Source organism: Vicugna pacos, chromosome 1 (assembly GCF_048564905.1).
Source record: "Vicugna pacos chromosome 1, VicPac4, whole genome shotgun sequence".
Classification (NCBI taxonomy): Eukaryota; Metazoa; Chordata; class Mammalia; order Artiodactyla; family Camelidae; genus Vicugna; species Vicugna pacos.
Genome location: NC_132987.1, coordinates 84494952 through 84512532, shown reverse-complemented (window position 1 = coordinate 84512532; position 17581 = coordinate 84494952). Strand labels below are relative to the sequence as shown.

General features: G+C 38.6%; 1 protein-coding gene across 1 annotated transcript in view; it reads right to left on the bottom strand.

The window, feature by feature from the left end:
• Window positions 1–17581, bottom strand: part of DCBLD2 (discoidin, CUB and LCCL domain containing 2) — an 80238-nt gene that overhangs the window by 13698 nt on the left and 48959 nt on the right. Inside the window, exons 4-9 of the mRNA XM_006208055.4 lie at window positions 10824–10875; window positions 8522–8594; window positions 8077–8210; window positions 6344–6384; window positions 5292–5507; window positions 4408–4532 (exon numbers count right to left, since the gene is read on the bottom strand). Of these exons, the coding sequence (XP_006208117.3) occupies window positions 4408–4532; window positions 5292–5507; window positions 6344–6384; window positions 8077–8210; window positions 8522–8594; window positions 10824–10875 (641 nt within the window). The remainder of the gene's footprint in view (window positions 1–4407; window positions 4533–5291; window positions 5508–6343; window positions 6385–8076; window positions 8211–8521; window positions 8595–10823; window positions 10876–17581) is intronic.

Genomic DNA, 17581 nt, shown 5'->3' with positions numbered 1-17581 from the left:
CAACAGAGGCCAGGGCTAAAATGCTCCACTGAAACATGTTCATGATTTTTGCTCTGGGCCTTAAATGAGCTCTGCAAAGTATGACAATAGGCATTAATTTCTAAGAAAATAAATAAATCATAATTTGGAAAAACTAGTAAGAAGCTGCACATTCTTCACCAAAAATTTATAAAAGGAAAATACAGAATATAAAAATGATTTTAAGATGACTTAAACATAACAGAAGTGTTAACTTGGCAATTTGGGAAGAGGGTTCCAACAGGATATTGCGTTAATAAATTAGTAATCTAGTCCTGTGGAATCATTAACTATTTAAACATATTAGTTTTATTTTCAAAGTAAAGCATAATTGAACGTATGAGTTCTTAGAGGAAAAGTGTACTTTTTACTGTGTACTTTTCACACTTTTTCTCTCAACAAATAGACTGAAAGTGAACATGCACTAATGAACACATAACCCCACCTACTGGATACACTACATAAACACAGCTCCTATATTATCCATTTTCATGTCTTGTTGCTATTGAACCAGAAAAGTGACTCAGTTCACTGCCTAATTTAATCACCTTATCTAAATGGCCACAGGTGCAGTATATGAATATCTTTAAGTAAAAATATACTTCAAGTGAACACCTAATTCCCATGACCATTTCAAGCAAACAATAGTATTACCTCACTCTGAAACAGGTCTTAAACATTCATAAAGCATTCTCATATAATTAACTCAGATGCTCTTCATGACAACCCTACAAAACAGGCAGAAGCCAGAAAACTGCAGCTTATGGAATGTAAATGGACTGCACAGCCAGTCAATTTGGAGCAGTGATTTGAATGTGCCCTCTGACTTAAGCACAGGGCTCCACCAAGCAAACAAGAGCCCTCCTTGTCCCTTAAGGCCAAATCACCTAGGTAGTTTCTAAAGACCATTAATAGACACCTGTCTAAAATCAAAGTGGCTTTTTATCAGTTAATGTGAGAACAAGAAAACGTTTAAGTCCTCAGTCAAATTGTTTCCAAAAATTATAGCTATTTTCTTCCTGGCTGATTCGAATGCCATTATGTTATAAACTTTTAAGATGTGTAAAAATCCTTCATTTTCTAACAAGTTGGAAGTTACAACAATATCCAAACTAGTGAGCTTCCATTATTTCCTCAGATATTATTCTGAAATAAAAAGAAGGCAATTATTTGCAGTCTATTATACTAGTGGAAGAGAAACAATAACTAAGTATCATTTTAGGACATAAGAACTATCCCTGAAATTTTACTCCATATTACAGTCTCATTTTCATAAAAATCTTACAGGAGAAAAATGTTATAAGAACTAAGTTAAAAAGATTTGCTGTATTTAACCTATGAGCATTTATTATGAACCTCCATGTAGTGGCAGAGCTCACAAGGTGCCATGAAGGTAAAATGGAAACGAAGTCCAAAAGTTTCCACTCTCAAGGAATTTAAGTTTTATTGGATATTACCACACACAAATATGGCATAATATTAGAAAGCAACATTTAATGAGAACAACTTGTATATACATCCCCATTTCCTGAAAACAAAGCCAAAAGCTGCCTCAGTCTGTGTATGTGCTCGTGCATGTGTGCATGCTTAGAAAGGGTATGAAAATGTACCACTTACCCTACCTCTGAGCTGGGGGTAGATGAGAGAGCAGATAGATGAACATAACTGAGGCAAAATATTATTATTTCATCTAATTCAATGCAAGGATTTTCACTTTTACCTATGATAGACTAACAGGGACTGGATTCACATTTCTGCCTTAAACATCTGAAAAATTGAATAAAATATAAGAAACAATGGTTTCCAGATACTGGACAGCAGGCACATAGGGCAATAATAATCCCCAAGAGAATGCAAACAAAAGAGGTGAACCCCTCTACTGTCCCAGTAGCGCCTGGAGAGAGCCTGGTGGTCTCAGTGAGTTGAGGAGAGAGCTCAGAGATAAGAGAATAAGGCAGCTAGAATTTGCAGGACAGAGTGTGGGAGAGGCAAGTACAGACAGAGACTTCTATGATCTGTAGGGGTTTTCCCTTAAACAGCCAACCTATCTGTGGACAGGGGAAAAAGAAAAAAAAAAAAAGAAAAAAACCCAAAACACAACACTGTAAAGAAGCTGGTAGAACAATTCTCAGAGTTATTCAGGGCCAGGCCAGCTCCTACTGCCAACAGAGTGGAGAAACCTTCTAATACATGAAGCGTGGAGCTGAGTTCTTATAACAGTATTGTCTCAGCAGAGGGGAAAAATCAGGACCAAAGCTGCTCAGGTCCTGCCTAAAAAAGCTATAATGAAAAGACTGAAACAATCAAATGATTTCCAAGCAACTTAACTGCATCTCAGAATAAAGCTAGACAATATTTAAAGGAGGAATAGCAAAAAAAGAAATCTGGCACCAAACAATATAAAGTTCACAATGTCTGGCCAATGAAAAATTACCTGGTATGTAAAAGGACCCATAATACCAATCGATATAAAAAGACTCAGATATGACACACTGATAGATAGATAAGTGCATTAAAAGGGTTAGTATATAATCAGGCGCTTTACAGGTAAAGAAAAGCTACATTAGGAGAGACATGGAAGAAATTTTAAAAACGCAAAACTGAAAATTTAGATGTGAAAAATATAATGTTGGAGATAAAAATACACTGGATAGGATTAACAGCACATTAGACATTGCAGAAGAATAGATTAGTGAACTTGAAGACAAAACAATAAAATTTTCCAAACTGGAACATGGAGAGAAAAAGATTGGGAAAAAAAAAAAATAAACAAGCACCAGTGAACTGGATACATCTTCAAGTTTCATAATATTCATGTAATTAGAATCGAGGAGGCAATGTATTTCAAGAAGAAATGGTCTACAATTTTCTAAATTGGATACAAATTATAACCCACAGATCCAAGAAGTTCAAAGAAGCCCAAGAAGAAGAAATAGGAAGACAACTATGCAAAGCTACATCATAACCTAACTGCTTACAATTAATGATAAAAAGAAAATCTCAAAAGTAGCCAAGAGAAAAAAAGGACACATTACACACTGAGGAACAAAGGTTAAGAATCATAGAATTCTTGCTGAAAACAATGCAAACCAGAAAGCAATGGACCAGGGTATTCAACGTAATCAAAGAAAAAACTGTCAACTTAGAATTCTATACCTAGTGAAATGATCTTCCAAAAAGGAAACAAAAAAAAAGGTTTTCAGAAATATAATTCAATGTTGTTGGATGTTTTTATAATAAGCATGGATAATACATATAATTTCAAAAAAACTATATTCTGCCAAGTATGCCAAGTATCATTAAACAAATAAATACAGAAGTGCCAATAGTAAAAAGCAGTCAAGTTTGCAGGATTCAGCAGAAGCAAGTCAGTATAGAGACAATGCTGTTATCTGCCTCACAGGTAGAGTCTCACCAAAGAAGAAGTTCGTGTGATAGCAAGCAGAAGAGAGGAAAGCAGCCCCTGAACAACAGCATGAAGAGAGCTTAGATCCATATGAAAAATTAAAGGGAGCCCGTTGGGTTTCCTGAACAGAGAGATGAGAAAAGTGGTAACTGAAAATACATTAGCAAATCATATATATAGAGAGAGAGATGATGGTATCGTATAACTGAAACAAAACTCATAGGGAGGTTTCATTGAAAACAATGTGCTCATGATTTCAATTCTAGACGAGAGGCATCCATCCACCTTCCTTGGGGACAGGGACTCCCACAGTTATAGGCCTTGTGGTGGGTGGATCAAGGGCCAGGAGGCCGGGTGAAAGTACTAGCACCCAGCTGAGAGCCACCTCTGCCTACTCTTGCTCCGCCCCTTATCTGTTCTGGCACTCCCCAGCACTGTCATTATTTGCTAACTAAAACAATGGTTCATAATCACAAAAGTTAAGAAAATTCTTCAGGTCGAAAAATTTGCTGTTTTCTGAGACAAAAGCTGGTGAGGTCATCCTGAAATGACCTTTCAGGTCTATAACATCCCATAATTTAATGCCCTTGTGCCTTTAGCTCTTTTGTCTTTTGTCCCCCACTTGCCTACAGAGTAGAAATCTGGGAACAAATTAGAGTGATAAGAAAAGCTTTTTAAAGACAAGAAATTAAAGTTTCTTTTTAGAATTTCTTCATAAAGTATTTAAGCAACTGAATTAAAAATGTAGTGGACAAACACCAGGAAAGTGCTCAACTTTACAGTCATCAAAAGGGACCTGAGAATTTCCCAACCACAGACAGAAGGGTAAGGCCACTAACACTACCTAAAATAACCAGAAGAGGGCAGAGTAAGATCAAATGATATTTAATTTTTGTATCACACAGAAAGAGCCTCTGTGACTTCTGGCAAAGGCCCATTTAAAAAAAAAAAGTTATTTAAAAATACTTTGGTAATCATTTTACCTTATCCTGCTCCACACCAGGCTCTCTGTACACAGTCCATCTCTGCCCATCATCACTGTAGAGAATTTTGTAGGCTGACACGTAGTAATTGTGCTCCACCATGGTGGAGCCAGTGGTTACAATGCCTGGGAATGGAGAGTTCCTTCATTAGTGCTCACAGTCTGATCCTCATTTTTGTTCATCACCAAAGCATAAACACCTAGTGTGCAGTGTGCCAACATTTCTGTCTATGGCACACTACCATTCCTAAGTGCAAGGTTCCACACCATAATAGTAACTAAATCTTTGGCTTTGTTGGCTTGCAGAGACAGAAGAATTATGGGTGCACACAAGGAAAGCTTATGGCAGCCTGTGTGTATGTCACTGCAGAATATATTTCACCTACTGAGTAAGAATGACTTCCTGGGAATGAATAGATGAAAGGTGATTACTGGCATTATTTTTGGTACCAAAGCAAAATAAATCTTTAACAAAATTATCTAAACTAATCCTAAACAATTACTCTGACCATTTGCTAAGCTGTTCTACATAAATTTATACTTGCACACATGGAATATTATTTGTCACACTTAAAATGGAGTCCTTGAACATAAATTTCTCTTAATAACTGTAAAAGATAGTTATTTCAGATGTTTCAAGATTACCTTACTGAAAAACTACCTCAAAAGAATCTTATTACAATGAAAAAGAAAAGCTTTTACCAACTCCTCTCCTTCGCCATGCTTTGTAAGACCCTTTTCAGTAATATTAACACCAGTAAAGAAAATGTAAAACCACAGAATTAAATTTGCAGTGACTTAATTTTCTTTGAAATTCTTAGATGTCACCAGGTTTCCAAATGAAATCACTATTATAAAACCATCTAGAAAATAATGTCTCTTAACCTGTGATCTTCTTTTCCTTGTTCAGATCTATTTGTAACCACTGATACTCATCAGTGGCAAAGGCAGCCCAAGGAGGTCCAGGTTTTTTCAGCCTGGCCTTTTCGGGTTTCCAGCTGTTCTCCTGCCCTGTGTGGTCCGTCCACTCCAGCACAGATGAGGCCGTTATTTGAGGATCGGCAATCACGCCGGATTCCATCCCCAGTGTTCCATAACAACCTGAAACAGAAGAAAATAAATTGGCTTCCAGATGTAAACCCAAAAGCATAAACACTTGTTCATTGGAAACTCTGTATTGTACCTTTAATTAACATACACAATGCTAACAGCATACTGTAATAGAGGATTTCAAAAGCAGGCAAATGCTTCCTGCGTCTGTGTCTCTGTGTCTCATCAGGGAACATACAGACATATTTATTCACAACAATGACCATTAGTTTAATGGCAACACATTACCCTCTCCCTGGGATACTCGCCCCACTTCAGTGGGCAACTCACGCCTCTCCCTCCCTCGGGGGTTTGCTCAGATGTCATATTCTCCATGAAGCCTGCCCTAACCCCACTTTAAACTTCAAACCAGTCCCTCCTGCAATGCCTGTCCTCTCTCCTTGCCTTATTTTTCTACATCTTTTATACTATTATAAACAGCACATTATAAACATTCATTTACTTATCCAATGTTTATTGTCAATCTCTCACTACCCAAATGTAAGCTCCAGGAAAGCAGAATTTTATTTATTCTGCTAACTTTTGTTTCACTAGCAGCAGAACAGTGCCTGCCTAATAGACTGAAAAAAGGCACTCAATATCTGTTCTGTTGAATGAGTTAATTACTTCAGACATTCTTACATCGCATCCCTAGTAATATAAAACCTCTAGTTTATTACATTAAGTACCTATCTTACCTCTTCACTGAGTTATTGTGATAACCAAATGAGAAAGTACAACAACAAAAAAAAGCCCAGCAATTGGCAACATGACTGACGCACAATATTCAAAAAAATATTGGCTACTATACAAATTATAAAAAGGTATAAAGTCCATGAGAAGCTTACCACTTGTTTTAAATGTAAAAAGACTTGTAGATAAGTGTCCCCTGAAAGAGAGAAAGGGTTTTTTTTTGGTTACACTCATATAACACATGACTGCCTCCAATTTGTCTTTCACCAAAAACTTCTTTTGTTTATTTCACTGTATAAAGAACTAAGAATAGTCTATGGCAGCATATTAGACAACTGATATATTGTTCTTAGCAAAAAAAAAAAAAAAAAGTCTCATTTCTAACCAAGGAGAACAACTTCTAACTCAGCATAAACAATTTTCTCTACAAGCATCCAGTGCCTAGCTTCATACATGATTATGCAAGTGCATCCATGTAACTTTAATATGTACTAATATTACTTCTTTTTCATGAAATAAACTGATCCTTGAAATGTTTCTGTGGCAACTGCTTTTGGTGGAATAATTCTCAGAGAAAGAGGCTCAAGTTTCCCAGGACAAACAGAAGAAAAGCTGGCTATTAATAAGAGACTTCATTTGTTGCAAGACATCAGTTTGTCTATGAACAAGTCTCGTGTTACATTGGAGCACTGCATTTGGATTTCAAAGTCACTGGCAGAAGAGGTGCTTCGGGAGAATGCAGGGGTGGGACGAGTGATTAGTTCCCCATAAGGAGGTTAAGGGACACCGAGGAACTTTGAGGGATAAAACCATCCATGCTCCTGCTCCTGCCTTTAGCACAACATTCAAACCATTATAAGTGGATGCAACCTATCCGGCTTTTTTAAAAGTATGCAAGAAAGAACTCATGAAAAAAAAATCTTTCTAAAGGTAGAATAGTGGAAGGGAGTGAAATGATCTGCATAAAATCATCTAGAAGAAACCAGAAATTAAAGTAGCCGACTCTATACCAGGGGTGGACAAATGACAGCCCCAGGCATGGCCTGTTCTGTATGACCAGGGAGCTCAGAATGCTTTTTACATGGTTAAAAAGTTGTAAATAAAATGACAGAGAGTAAATGACAGGTATGTGGCCCATAAATTCTAAAATATCGTTAGCTGGCCCTCTACAAAAAGTCTGCTGCCTCCTGCTTTGCACTGTCCTGAGTACGGCTCATGCTCCTGGCTTCTGAACTGGTCTCGAACTGAAGAGAAGGTGGTTTCAATTAGGCCCAGCACTGTCTGCAGGACCGAGCCTACTTAAGATGCAAGATCTGCAGAAATGGATCACGTGTAAAACTTCCATTTAATGTTTCCACTTCTCCTGCTTTTGATGCCTAGTCTATGTTTTGTAAAACAGTAGAACATCATAAACACCACAAAATACACGCTTATAATATTCTCTTGGGATGAGAGGGAGTCGTAATAATACTATCTCTGATTAATGCCAACATTTGATTTATATTCAAAGCATTCCAGTTACCCTAATCCATCCTGGGTCACAGAGACTATGAGGAACACAGTAGTTATGCCTCCTGATCTTTAAAATGAAGTCAGGGTTTGGCAATAAACTTCTAGCCTTGCTCCAGGCTCTTTCAACACTTAGAAAAGGAGAAGCAAATAAACCACTCTTCCACACGACCACCTACCTTTCTGATGGAGAAAAGCTGAGGTCGGATGACCCTGCCTGTGCTCTTGCAGACATTCAGACATCAAGCACACACAGTGAGAGTCCTTACCGCAAACACATTACTTCACAGACACCACTGACATTGATGTTGCTGAGGCCTAATTCGTCCCTACCCCACCTCTGTGCAACGTGCCTGTTACAAACTGCATATGTACTTACACCACAGACGTGACGTTGTTAGCCAGAGAACTTTCATAGTATGGGATGCCTTTGCTGATTACGACGCTGATTTGGCCACCCAAAACATTTGACACTACTCCTGCATGCACACCAGCCATGCACAATGGCGAGGACTTGAGGAGGGAAAAAGGAAAGATTGGTTTTAAAATTTCTTTTGATGATTCAGAAATACAGCACTTATACTTCCTCTAGAAATAACTGATCTGGCCAGTTTTCTTAGTAAACATGAGATTACTGATGCCATAACAGAACAAATTTTTTAACAGAAGATAAAGAATAAAACATTACATACTACTAAAAAGAAGTAATTCCTAGAGAATAAAAATCAAGATATACAATATGTTACACACCTATCTATGATGGAGTTAAAAAAATAAAAGTTTTATCACCACTTTAACATATATCCAACCTATATCCAACTTACATCTCTATATCCATGAGGGATCGTTCCAGAGATCTCAGCAAAAGGAAGCAGACAACCAGCCGGGCAGTACTTACTGTGAAATAAAAACAAGTTAAGGGTACATAGTGCTGCCCTTTCTGGGGGAAAAGACCAAAAGGTCATTTGTCCATTTTTCAGTTCAATGTAAATACCATAACCTCACCTGGAGGGACCACCACTCAACAGCCCTCAAGACTTTCTTCATCCAGCTAAACACAGCATGTCTCTACCTACATATTCACAAAAACTCTCTCATATTCTACATGCTGTTTTGATTATTTTACTTCATAATAAATGGCAGAATATTTCTACTGTGAGAGCTATTCACAGTATTTAATAGCTACCAACAACTGATTTTGTGGAAATACCATACATTATTTTACCAATCCTCTATTGATCAAATTTAAGTTGATTAAAAAAATGTTGGCATTCATTCATTTACTCACTCACTCACTCATCCACCTCCCACTCAACACATCTACCTGAATGTCTATTATGTGTCTGGTAAGTGCTGGGCTGTGCTAGGTACTGGGTTTACAAAGGTCAACCAAATAATGTGCACTCCTCACCGGGTTTACATTCCAGTGATGGGACAAGACATTAAACCGACATTCAAATGAGTAATTAGATTATGATTCTGCTATAAAGAAAAGGTGCTCTAGGAAATAACAGGGAGGAATCCAACTTAATAAAAGTAACACAAACATCTAGTGAACTTACTCTGTGCCAGGCAGCATTCTAAGTACACAGTTGAGGTAATTCCTCTAACAACCCTATATGGGAGGTACTATTATTATCCTCATTCTACAGATGGGGAAACTGATGAGCTGTGTGCCCAGGTCACACAGCTGTTAAGTGGCAGATGCGCTCCAGAGTCCGTGTTCACACGCAGGGCTCTGCACTGCTTCAGTCAGGGAGGAGGGCTCCGAGGAAGGGAAGAAGCAGAGACCCACCGACCGTCGCTGGAGCAAGTGGAGGGAGATGCACGCGCATCAGAAGGAACGGCATGCCCGTGAGACAGGATGGCCTGTGTATGTCTGGCCATGAGGGCCACCAGTGCAGGCAGAGGGCAGTGAGAAAGGTAAGGTTAGTCTGAGAGAACCTGCAACGGGGGACAGAGACCAGATCATGCAGAAGCTGTGGGAGCGATGGTGAGGAGTCTTGAAATGTATTTCGAAGGAAAAACAGGAAGTCGATAAAGGATTTTGACAGTGTATACATATAATCTGATTCATTTTTTTAAAAAGGTAATTCTGGCTCCTGGAAAGAAGAGACCTTACGGACTGTGAGTGGAAGATGAGACGTTAGCTAGAGAGTGCAGCAGCCCAGCGAAAGAGGACGGCAGCTTGCGTTTGGGTGGCGACGGTTACTGGAGAGTGAAGGGTCCGAGACAGCTGGCCCTCTGGCAGGGCCGTGTGACATACACTGATGCCAGGGTCACCTCTGCTGACCAGATCCCCCAAGAGTGCTGAAGAGCACCCCCATCCCACATGGACCACTCCTGAAGACAGAAGGAAGGTTCTCTGGGGGTGTCGTAGCAAGCTGAGAGAGGTGAGTGAGATGGGTCTTAGAAGACAAGAATGAATTTGCTAAGCAGAGAAGAATGAAGTGATTCTGGACAAAAGTTCTGAGAGCTCAGAGCAGTATAAATAATCCAGAGACATTTCAAAATGAGTACACAAGACTAGAAAAATGGCCCAAAAACTACTTGTGAAGGACCCTGGAACCAGACTAAGGGACATGGATGATATTTTGTCATAATAAAGCAAGGGGGTGATCAGATATGGATTTTAGAAAATAACCCGGCAGAATGTGAATGGCAGAAAAAAGCCAGCGAAGGTTAGAAATGGGAAATCAATTACAAATTAATCCTAGTCCAGGCAAGACAAGGGCATAAAGCAGGGAAAGGGTAGTAAAAATGCCACCCAGTAAGAACACTGAAGAATTTTGTAACAGCCTCAATCATCCTCTTACTTTTTTTGAGAAAAGATAAATAGCTCTTCTACCATTATTAGGAGTTGTGCCAGACTTTGAAGAGTGTCTAGTTCTACTACTTTTAGAGTACTTTCAAACTGTATTTCCATTGTGGAGAAGATTCAAATGCTACAAGTGAAGCAAAGTTTAAACATGGCTACTCAATGGTTTTAAATAAGCTCCGATTTATTGATGTTTAAGAACAATGATTATGTGTCACACCACGTACATTAATCTTAAGTGCGTAAGATGAGGATGAAGCAGATGAAAAGTAACATTTAAGGGGGAAAAGTCACAAATATGGTCATACCTGAACTCAGGTTCCAAAAAACTGGATGCAGTGTCTAAACAAGTAATTAGATCTAGAAAAACAGAAATAAAAAGCTAATTCAATAATAATAGGTTTATTCTTGCTGAAACACCGTTTCCAAATCACAAACCGTTTTGTTCTCAATTTTGAAACCTTTACAGCTGTCAAATACTTTAACTTTTTACAAATTTTTGTTAATCACAATTTCTTTCTGATTTTAAGTATCCTGATCTCTGGGGCTACGTCTACCCTATACTGAATATTACTACGTCACCTCACAGAGTCATACATCACACACATGGATGGTACACAGAGAAGTATAATTTATAGCCTTAGTTTCTGTAGGATATAGGTCCTGAAACAAACAAAAATTCTTAGTTATTATACGAGTAAAAAGGTTCCTTTGCTGATTACACATGAGGAGAACAGTTACAAAAGAGGGAAGTTAATGCTGGGCCCTAAATCACCACTCCTCTAAATCTGGTCCACGGACAGGACCAGCAGCAGCAGCACCTTCTGGGAAGTTCCTAAAAATTCAAATTCTTGAACATCATCCAGACCTACAGAATCTCTGGGAGTAGGGACCAAAATCTGCTTTAACAAGTCCACCAGGTAATTCTAAAGCACATTCCACATAAGACAGAACTTTAAAGTTTCAACATTTTCTATCTCAAAATCAACAAATCTGAGTAAGAGCTAATCTTGTCTAATTAAGACCTAGTTCACAGGCTAAAAGGCGGCATTAAAAGGTTCAAGCATTTCAAAGGTTTCCTTCTGCTCTTAGGATAAAGGACAAAGGCCTCAGTCTCGTTTTTGTCCCTACCTTTGCTTCTTGCCACACTAGTCTTCTGTTTGCTCCTGTGCTCTCTTGGCCGGGAAAGTGTTCCCTCTACCCAGTCCCCTAACTCACTCCTCTCTAAATCTCACCTTAACCGTCACTGGCTTTCAGAAGCTGTTCCTGATCTCTGCCAAGTCAAACTGTGAGTACACAGTAGGTACTTAAGGTTTTTTGTTTTTTTTTTTAACATATGGATGACTATTGTATGTTCTCAGAGCAACATGTGTCATGTACGAATGATCTGTTGTAACTATACAGTTATAAGCAACATCATTTGATGATGCCTAGGCTCCAGGCAGCGACCGCAGCTATTGGTCTCACCTCTGCATCACCAGCAGCAATCAGAGAGTAACAGGAGAAGGGGATGAGTAAAATGGATGAATAAAAGTTACGGATTGTTAGCATGTTTGTCTAAGTCCGACCATGGACCATCCTGTAGGGGAAAACCTAGAAGGTCATAAGGCAATCATAAAGGTGAGTGACTTCACACAGAAATGCTGAGCCCAGCATGATGCTGAGGTACCCAACACGCTGCTGGAGACAACACCTCACATGTGTTCTCTCCGAGCACACTGATGGTGTACAAATGTGTGTTAAATCAATAGCAAGCAAGGATGACTGAATACTCTATTTTACAATTCTAAAGACAACTAAAAATTATCCAACTAAAATATGTCTTGAAAGAACTAGAGAATAGTAACTGTTAAACCAATAGGAAAGTGGTATTTCGGGAGCGATTACGTGAATTACGATCTATATACCACAGGCACTTGAGTGATGATTACATTAAATCTGTATTTTAGGAGTTTAAGAGGATACATGCCTGGATAGGGGTTCGAGGCCACCTGGTTGAATGATTGGGAAAAGTAGACAAACTGAATTGCCTTACACTCTAGAGTTATTTCTGGCAATCTTTACAGAGCATCAATAAGAATTGATTTTCCACTTTCCTGCTCTACCAAAAGAGTTTCCAACTTCTAAGATTAGAAACTAAACTTCTAAGATTAATAGCCTGGGATGAAAAGGTACCTGTGTGGTCCAACATGGCATTCAAGCCACCAGAAGCCTGCCAGCTGGCCCGACTGCCTTCAGGCCACATGCCAGAATGCTAGTCAACTACGGATCTTGATCAGAACAGGGCTTTATTATAATAAGATCCACGCAGTGCTGACACTCCAGATTATGCGCAAATGTACGCAACTCACATGATCTTGCTCTCAAATTCCATGGGGGCTCAAAAGAACTCCCTTGGAGGAAAATACAAATTCAAAACGGACAGCTGCAAGAAGACCAAGAATACAAAGACAGAAACAGAATGCCACGATTACAGACTTTCACTTTTACAACTCCACCAAGGCAAAGAAAACATCAACTAAGCAGGGAACTAAGAAGCTTTAGAATGTGTCTTTCTTGAAAGCTTCTCCCAAGTAAACAGCTTTCCAGAAAATCACTATCACTACAAGGCTTCCAGCTCATAAGAATACAGCTGAGGCAAGATGAAGACAGCTCAGAGGAAACCACCTGACTCAAAGATTTCTCAGAGTGTAAGAAGTGTAAGGAGCGACCATCATGAATGGAACAGAACTGAGAGTCTAGAAAGAAATACTCAAATTTACAGTCAACTGATTTCAACAAGGGTGCCAAGACAATTCAGTGGGGTAAGAACAGTCTTTTTAACAAATGCTGCTGGGACAACTGGGTATCCACATGCAAAAGAGTGAAACTGAAACCCCTACCTCCGATCATACAAAAATGAACTCAGAGTGTATCTAAATGCAATTCTAAAACTATAAAACTCTTAGAAGAAAATATAGTTGCAAATCTTGACCTTGGATTAAGCAACGGTTTCTTAGATATAGCACCAAAATCAGAAGTAACCACATAAAATTATATAAAGTGATTTCATCAAAATTGAAAACTTTTGTGCTTTAAAGAATCCTCTCATGAAAGAGAAATACAACCCAAAGAATGACAAAATACTTGCAAATCATGTATCTGATAAGGACCTAGTATCCAGAATACATAAAGAATTATTACAACTCGACCTTAAAAAGACAAATAACCTAATTTAAAAATGAGCAAAGGATCTAAACAGACATTTCTCCAATGAAGATATACAAATGGCCAATAAGCACATGAAAAGACACTCAGCAATCATTAACCGTCAGGAAAATAAAAATAAAAATCACAATGAGATACCACTTACACCCACTAGGATGGCTAGAATCAAAAAACAGATTACTGTTGGCAAGGATGTAGAGAAACCGAACCGGCGTACATTGCTAGAGAGATTGTGAAATGGTGCAACTGCTTTGGAAAATGGTCTGGCAGTGCCTTAAAAGGGTGAACTCAGAGGTACTGTATGACCCAGCAATTCCACTACTAGATATACACCCAAGAAAATGGAAGACATGTGTCCATACAACACTTGTATACAAATGTTCATCAACTGATGAACAGGCAAACAAAATGTGGGGAAAAAGTGGTATACCCTGAAAATGAAATATTATCTGGCCTTAAAAAGGAATGATGTACTCAAACATACTACAACTTGGATGAATTCTGAAAACATGTCACGCGAAAGAAGCCAGTCATATAATGCCACACTGTGTATGATTTCATCTAGGTGAAATGTCCAGAAGAGGCAAATCTATAGAGAAAAAAGTAGATCAGTGGTAACCAAGGACTGGAGAGGGTTAAGGGCTAGGGACTGGGGAGTGATTTTTACTGAATATAGGGTTTATCTGGGGTGATGCAAATGTTCTAAAATTGACTGTGGTGATGACTACACAACTCTGAACATACTGAAAAACCAATGAATTGTATATTTTAAGTAGATGAATTGTATGGTATGTAAATTATCTCCATAAAACTAATATTAAAAACTTGAAAAAAGAAAGAAAAAGAAGCTATCACGAAAGTAGTAACAATTTCCTTTCATATAATATACAGCACGACTGCATGAATGGATGCAATGAAGCTTATTAGTAAAAGACCCAGGATTGGCAGTTTGTTCATTCAAAAAACATTTAATAAGCATGTATTATGATTAGGCATTCTTCTAGGTGCCAATCAGACAAAAATCCCTGCATATGTGAAGAGTACCTCCTGCGAGGGGTAAGAGAAAACAGATAATGTGAGGAAGAAAAATATATAGTGAGCTGGGAGGTGATAAATACCTAGAAAAATAATGAAAGGAGGGCAGTAAGGAAAAAACTTAAGGGGCTGCAATTTTAAAGAAAGTGGCCAGGGGGGCCTTACTGAGAAGGCTGCATTTGAATACAACTCTAAAACAGGTGAGGGAGTGAGGTATCAGGTATGTGGATAACTGAGAAGAGGCTGAGGGACTCAGAAGGGCATGTCTGAGGTCAGAACAAGGGGAAGACAAGTAAGAGATGAAGTCAAACGAGTAATGAGAAGACATGCTATAGTGTCTTGGAGGTAAGGACAGTGGGCAGCGTGAGGTGGGACCTTCCATTTAATAAGATCACACTGATCACTGGGCAGAAATGACATCAGGGTTGTTGGTAACGTGACCTAGAGTGGTGGCACTGGAGGCGATGAGATGCAGCAGACTCTGATATATGAACACATATTCAGAGGTGTGCCTGATGGATGTGAAGTTTGAGACAGAGAGAAGGGTCAAAGATAACTCCAAGGCTTCTGACCTGAGCAAACTGAAAGTACAGTTTTATATTGTAAAGTGCTTAGGGCAATGATTATAATAAATACTGATAAAGTACTCATTGTCAGCTCCATTATCATGCTGCAGACTTTAGCACGTCCTACAATACCAGAAGTTCAGTGCTATGTTTACAGTGAAGAGCAGAATATGATTTACCACTTCTCAGCTAAGAGCTTCTGCATGGGATTTTTTTTTGTAATTTTAATCAAATACTTAATACACACAAAAGAATATTTACAACACACGTATGACTACACAAAACACTAGATACATGGTGTACTTCATTCAGGTGCTCTGGACAACAGAGAGAGGCAGCAGTTGTGAGCAGAATGCCCCCTGCGGTTCTGCTGAAGCCGGCCCACCGGCCGGCACTCTGTCCTCTTCCTTGCTCAGCCCAAAGCAGAGGTGATGTCTACAGTGCAGATTCTATGCTAGTCTTTGCGGTAGAGTCTAACCCAATGTGAGTGTGATCGTAATCCCTACTGAAAGAGCTTCTCTGACATCTGCCTTCTTTAACCTTAGAAGGCTTCAAAGAGGAGGCAGGCCTCGGTGGGGTTCTGAAGGCAAGATGGTGTGATTGTAAGAAGGAGCATGAGAAAAGACAAAACCAAAGGAGAGCCAATCATCAACAACAGGGGGAACAACTTCAGGGTCTTCTTAATGAAAACAACAGCAGGTTTTCTAAGACAGCCCAAACTGAGCACTACTATCATCAGCCGTAGTTGATATCCTATACACAGGTTTCTTTTCAAATACAGTTAAAAATTTTCCCATACATAATAACTGAACAGGCTAAGGAACGTCATAGTTCTTCCACAAAGTATTTATTTGAACATGATCTAACATTAACCCACACATAATACCATGAAAATAAGATAAATATTTTATAAGTTCACAAATTAATCAAAAGAATCAGCATACTGGCGACTATCTTGGAAATATTTTTGATTGACGGTACTGGCTATTTGTGAGATTGCAGGATTGTGAAAGATTTAGATCTTCCCCCAATTAACACTGTTTCGTGTCCTTGAATAAATGCAAAACACACTCCTCAGCACTATTAGAACCCATCACTTACAACAGTACAACACCAGCTCTATGAGCTGCAGGGTACAGTGTTTGACCAGCTGAAGCCATTTACTTCTGAAGAAAGGGAATCTTGAGTAACTGTGTTTATTCTACCTCAAGAACACATAGAGGTACTGTAACTAAGTCATAGAAGAAAATATATGAGCAAGACAATATATACCTACAAATTCTTCTCTTTGATTTGCTCTAAAATTCTTTACATTTCCCAGAGCTTGAAGGGACATGAAGTCATGCTTTCCTAATTCATACTTCGCCAGCAACCTTGCATCGCAGTCATACACACCTACAGTAGCGCCTCTGTTCAAGTGCTAGAAAATGTGGGATAGACAAGGCGCATCTTGTTGCTAAGTTCTCTTGTCAATATTACTGTGTGACCTCGGGCCTAACTCCTTGTTTCCATGATAGGAACCTGGCATTAATTTTTGTAACATCTGCAATTTGGTGAAGGAAAATTTATATATATAATGAAACATAATTTATTGTGACTCGGAGTCCATTAACAGTTACTAAGTGGCAGATACTTTAAATGGCATTTTACATTTAATCTCCTTTTACATACTGAGAGCAGGCATTAAATCTTGTGTTTCTCTTAGAAATATTACAGTGCCATCTATGGAAGCTGAGTCCACAAAAGGAAAAATTTTCTCAGATGACAATAGTCAATGTTTTTTTCTTTTTTTTAAATGGGTGATGTAGGCATGCTCAGCGGCCTAGCGATGAACGAGGCAGTTGGATAAGCTATAAGCTACACATGGATAATAAATCAAACCCTCTCCACACCTAAATGCCTACATACTAAGAAATGAATGTAAGACATTACAAGTCATTATAAGATATAGTAAAATAAGACATTTATATTAAAATATAAAAGATACTAAAACATATTAAAGATTGTAAGACACACTAAAACCTTTTGCAACCCAGTACCGAGGACACTAATAATAACCTAGTAAGAGTAGCAGTGAGTCGTCCCCAGGAGAGCACGACACAGCACAAACATTCGTAATCCCTTCATAGCATTTCTAACCTACTAAAAACAAAATGAAAAACACGTAATAAACACTAAAATATTAAGGTGCTCGTCAGGTTATCCATCACCTTGAAATAAACTCTCTCATAAGGTGAACTGCCTGTTTGGGTTACAAC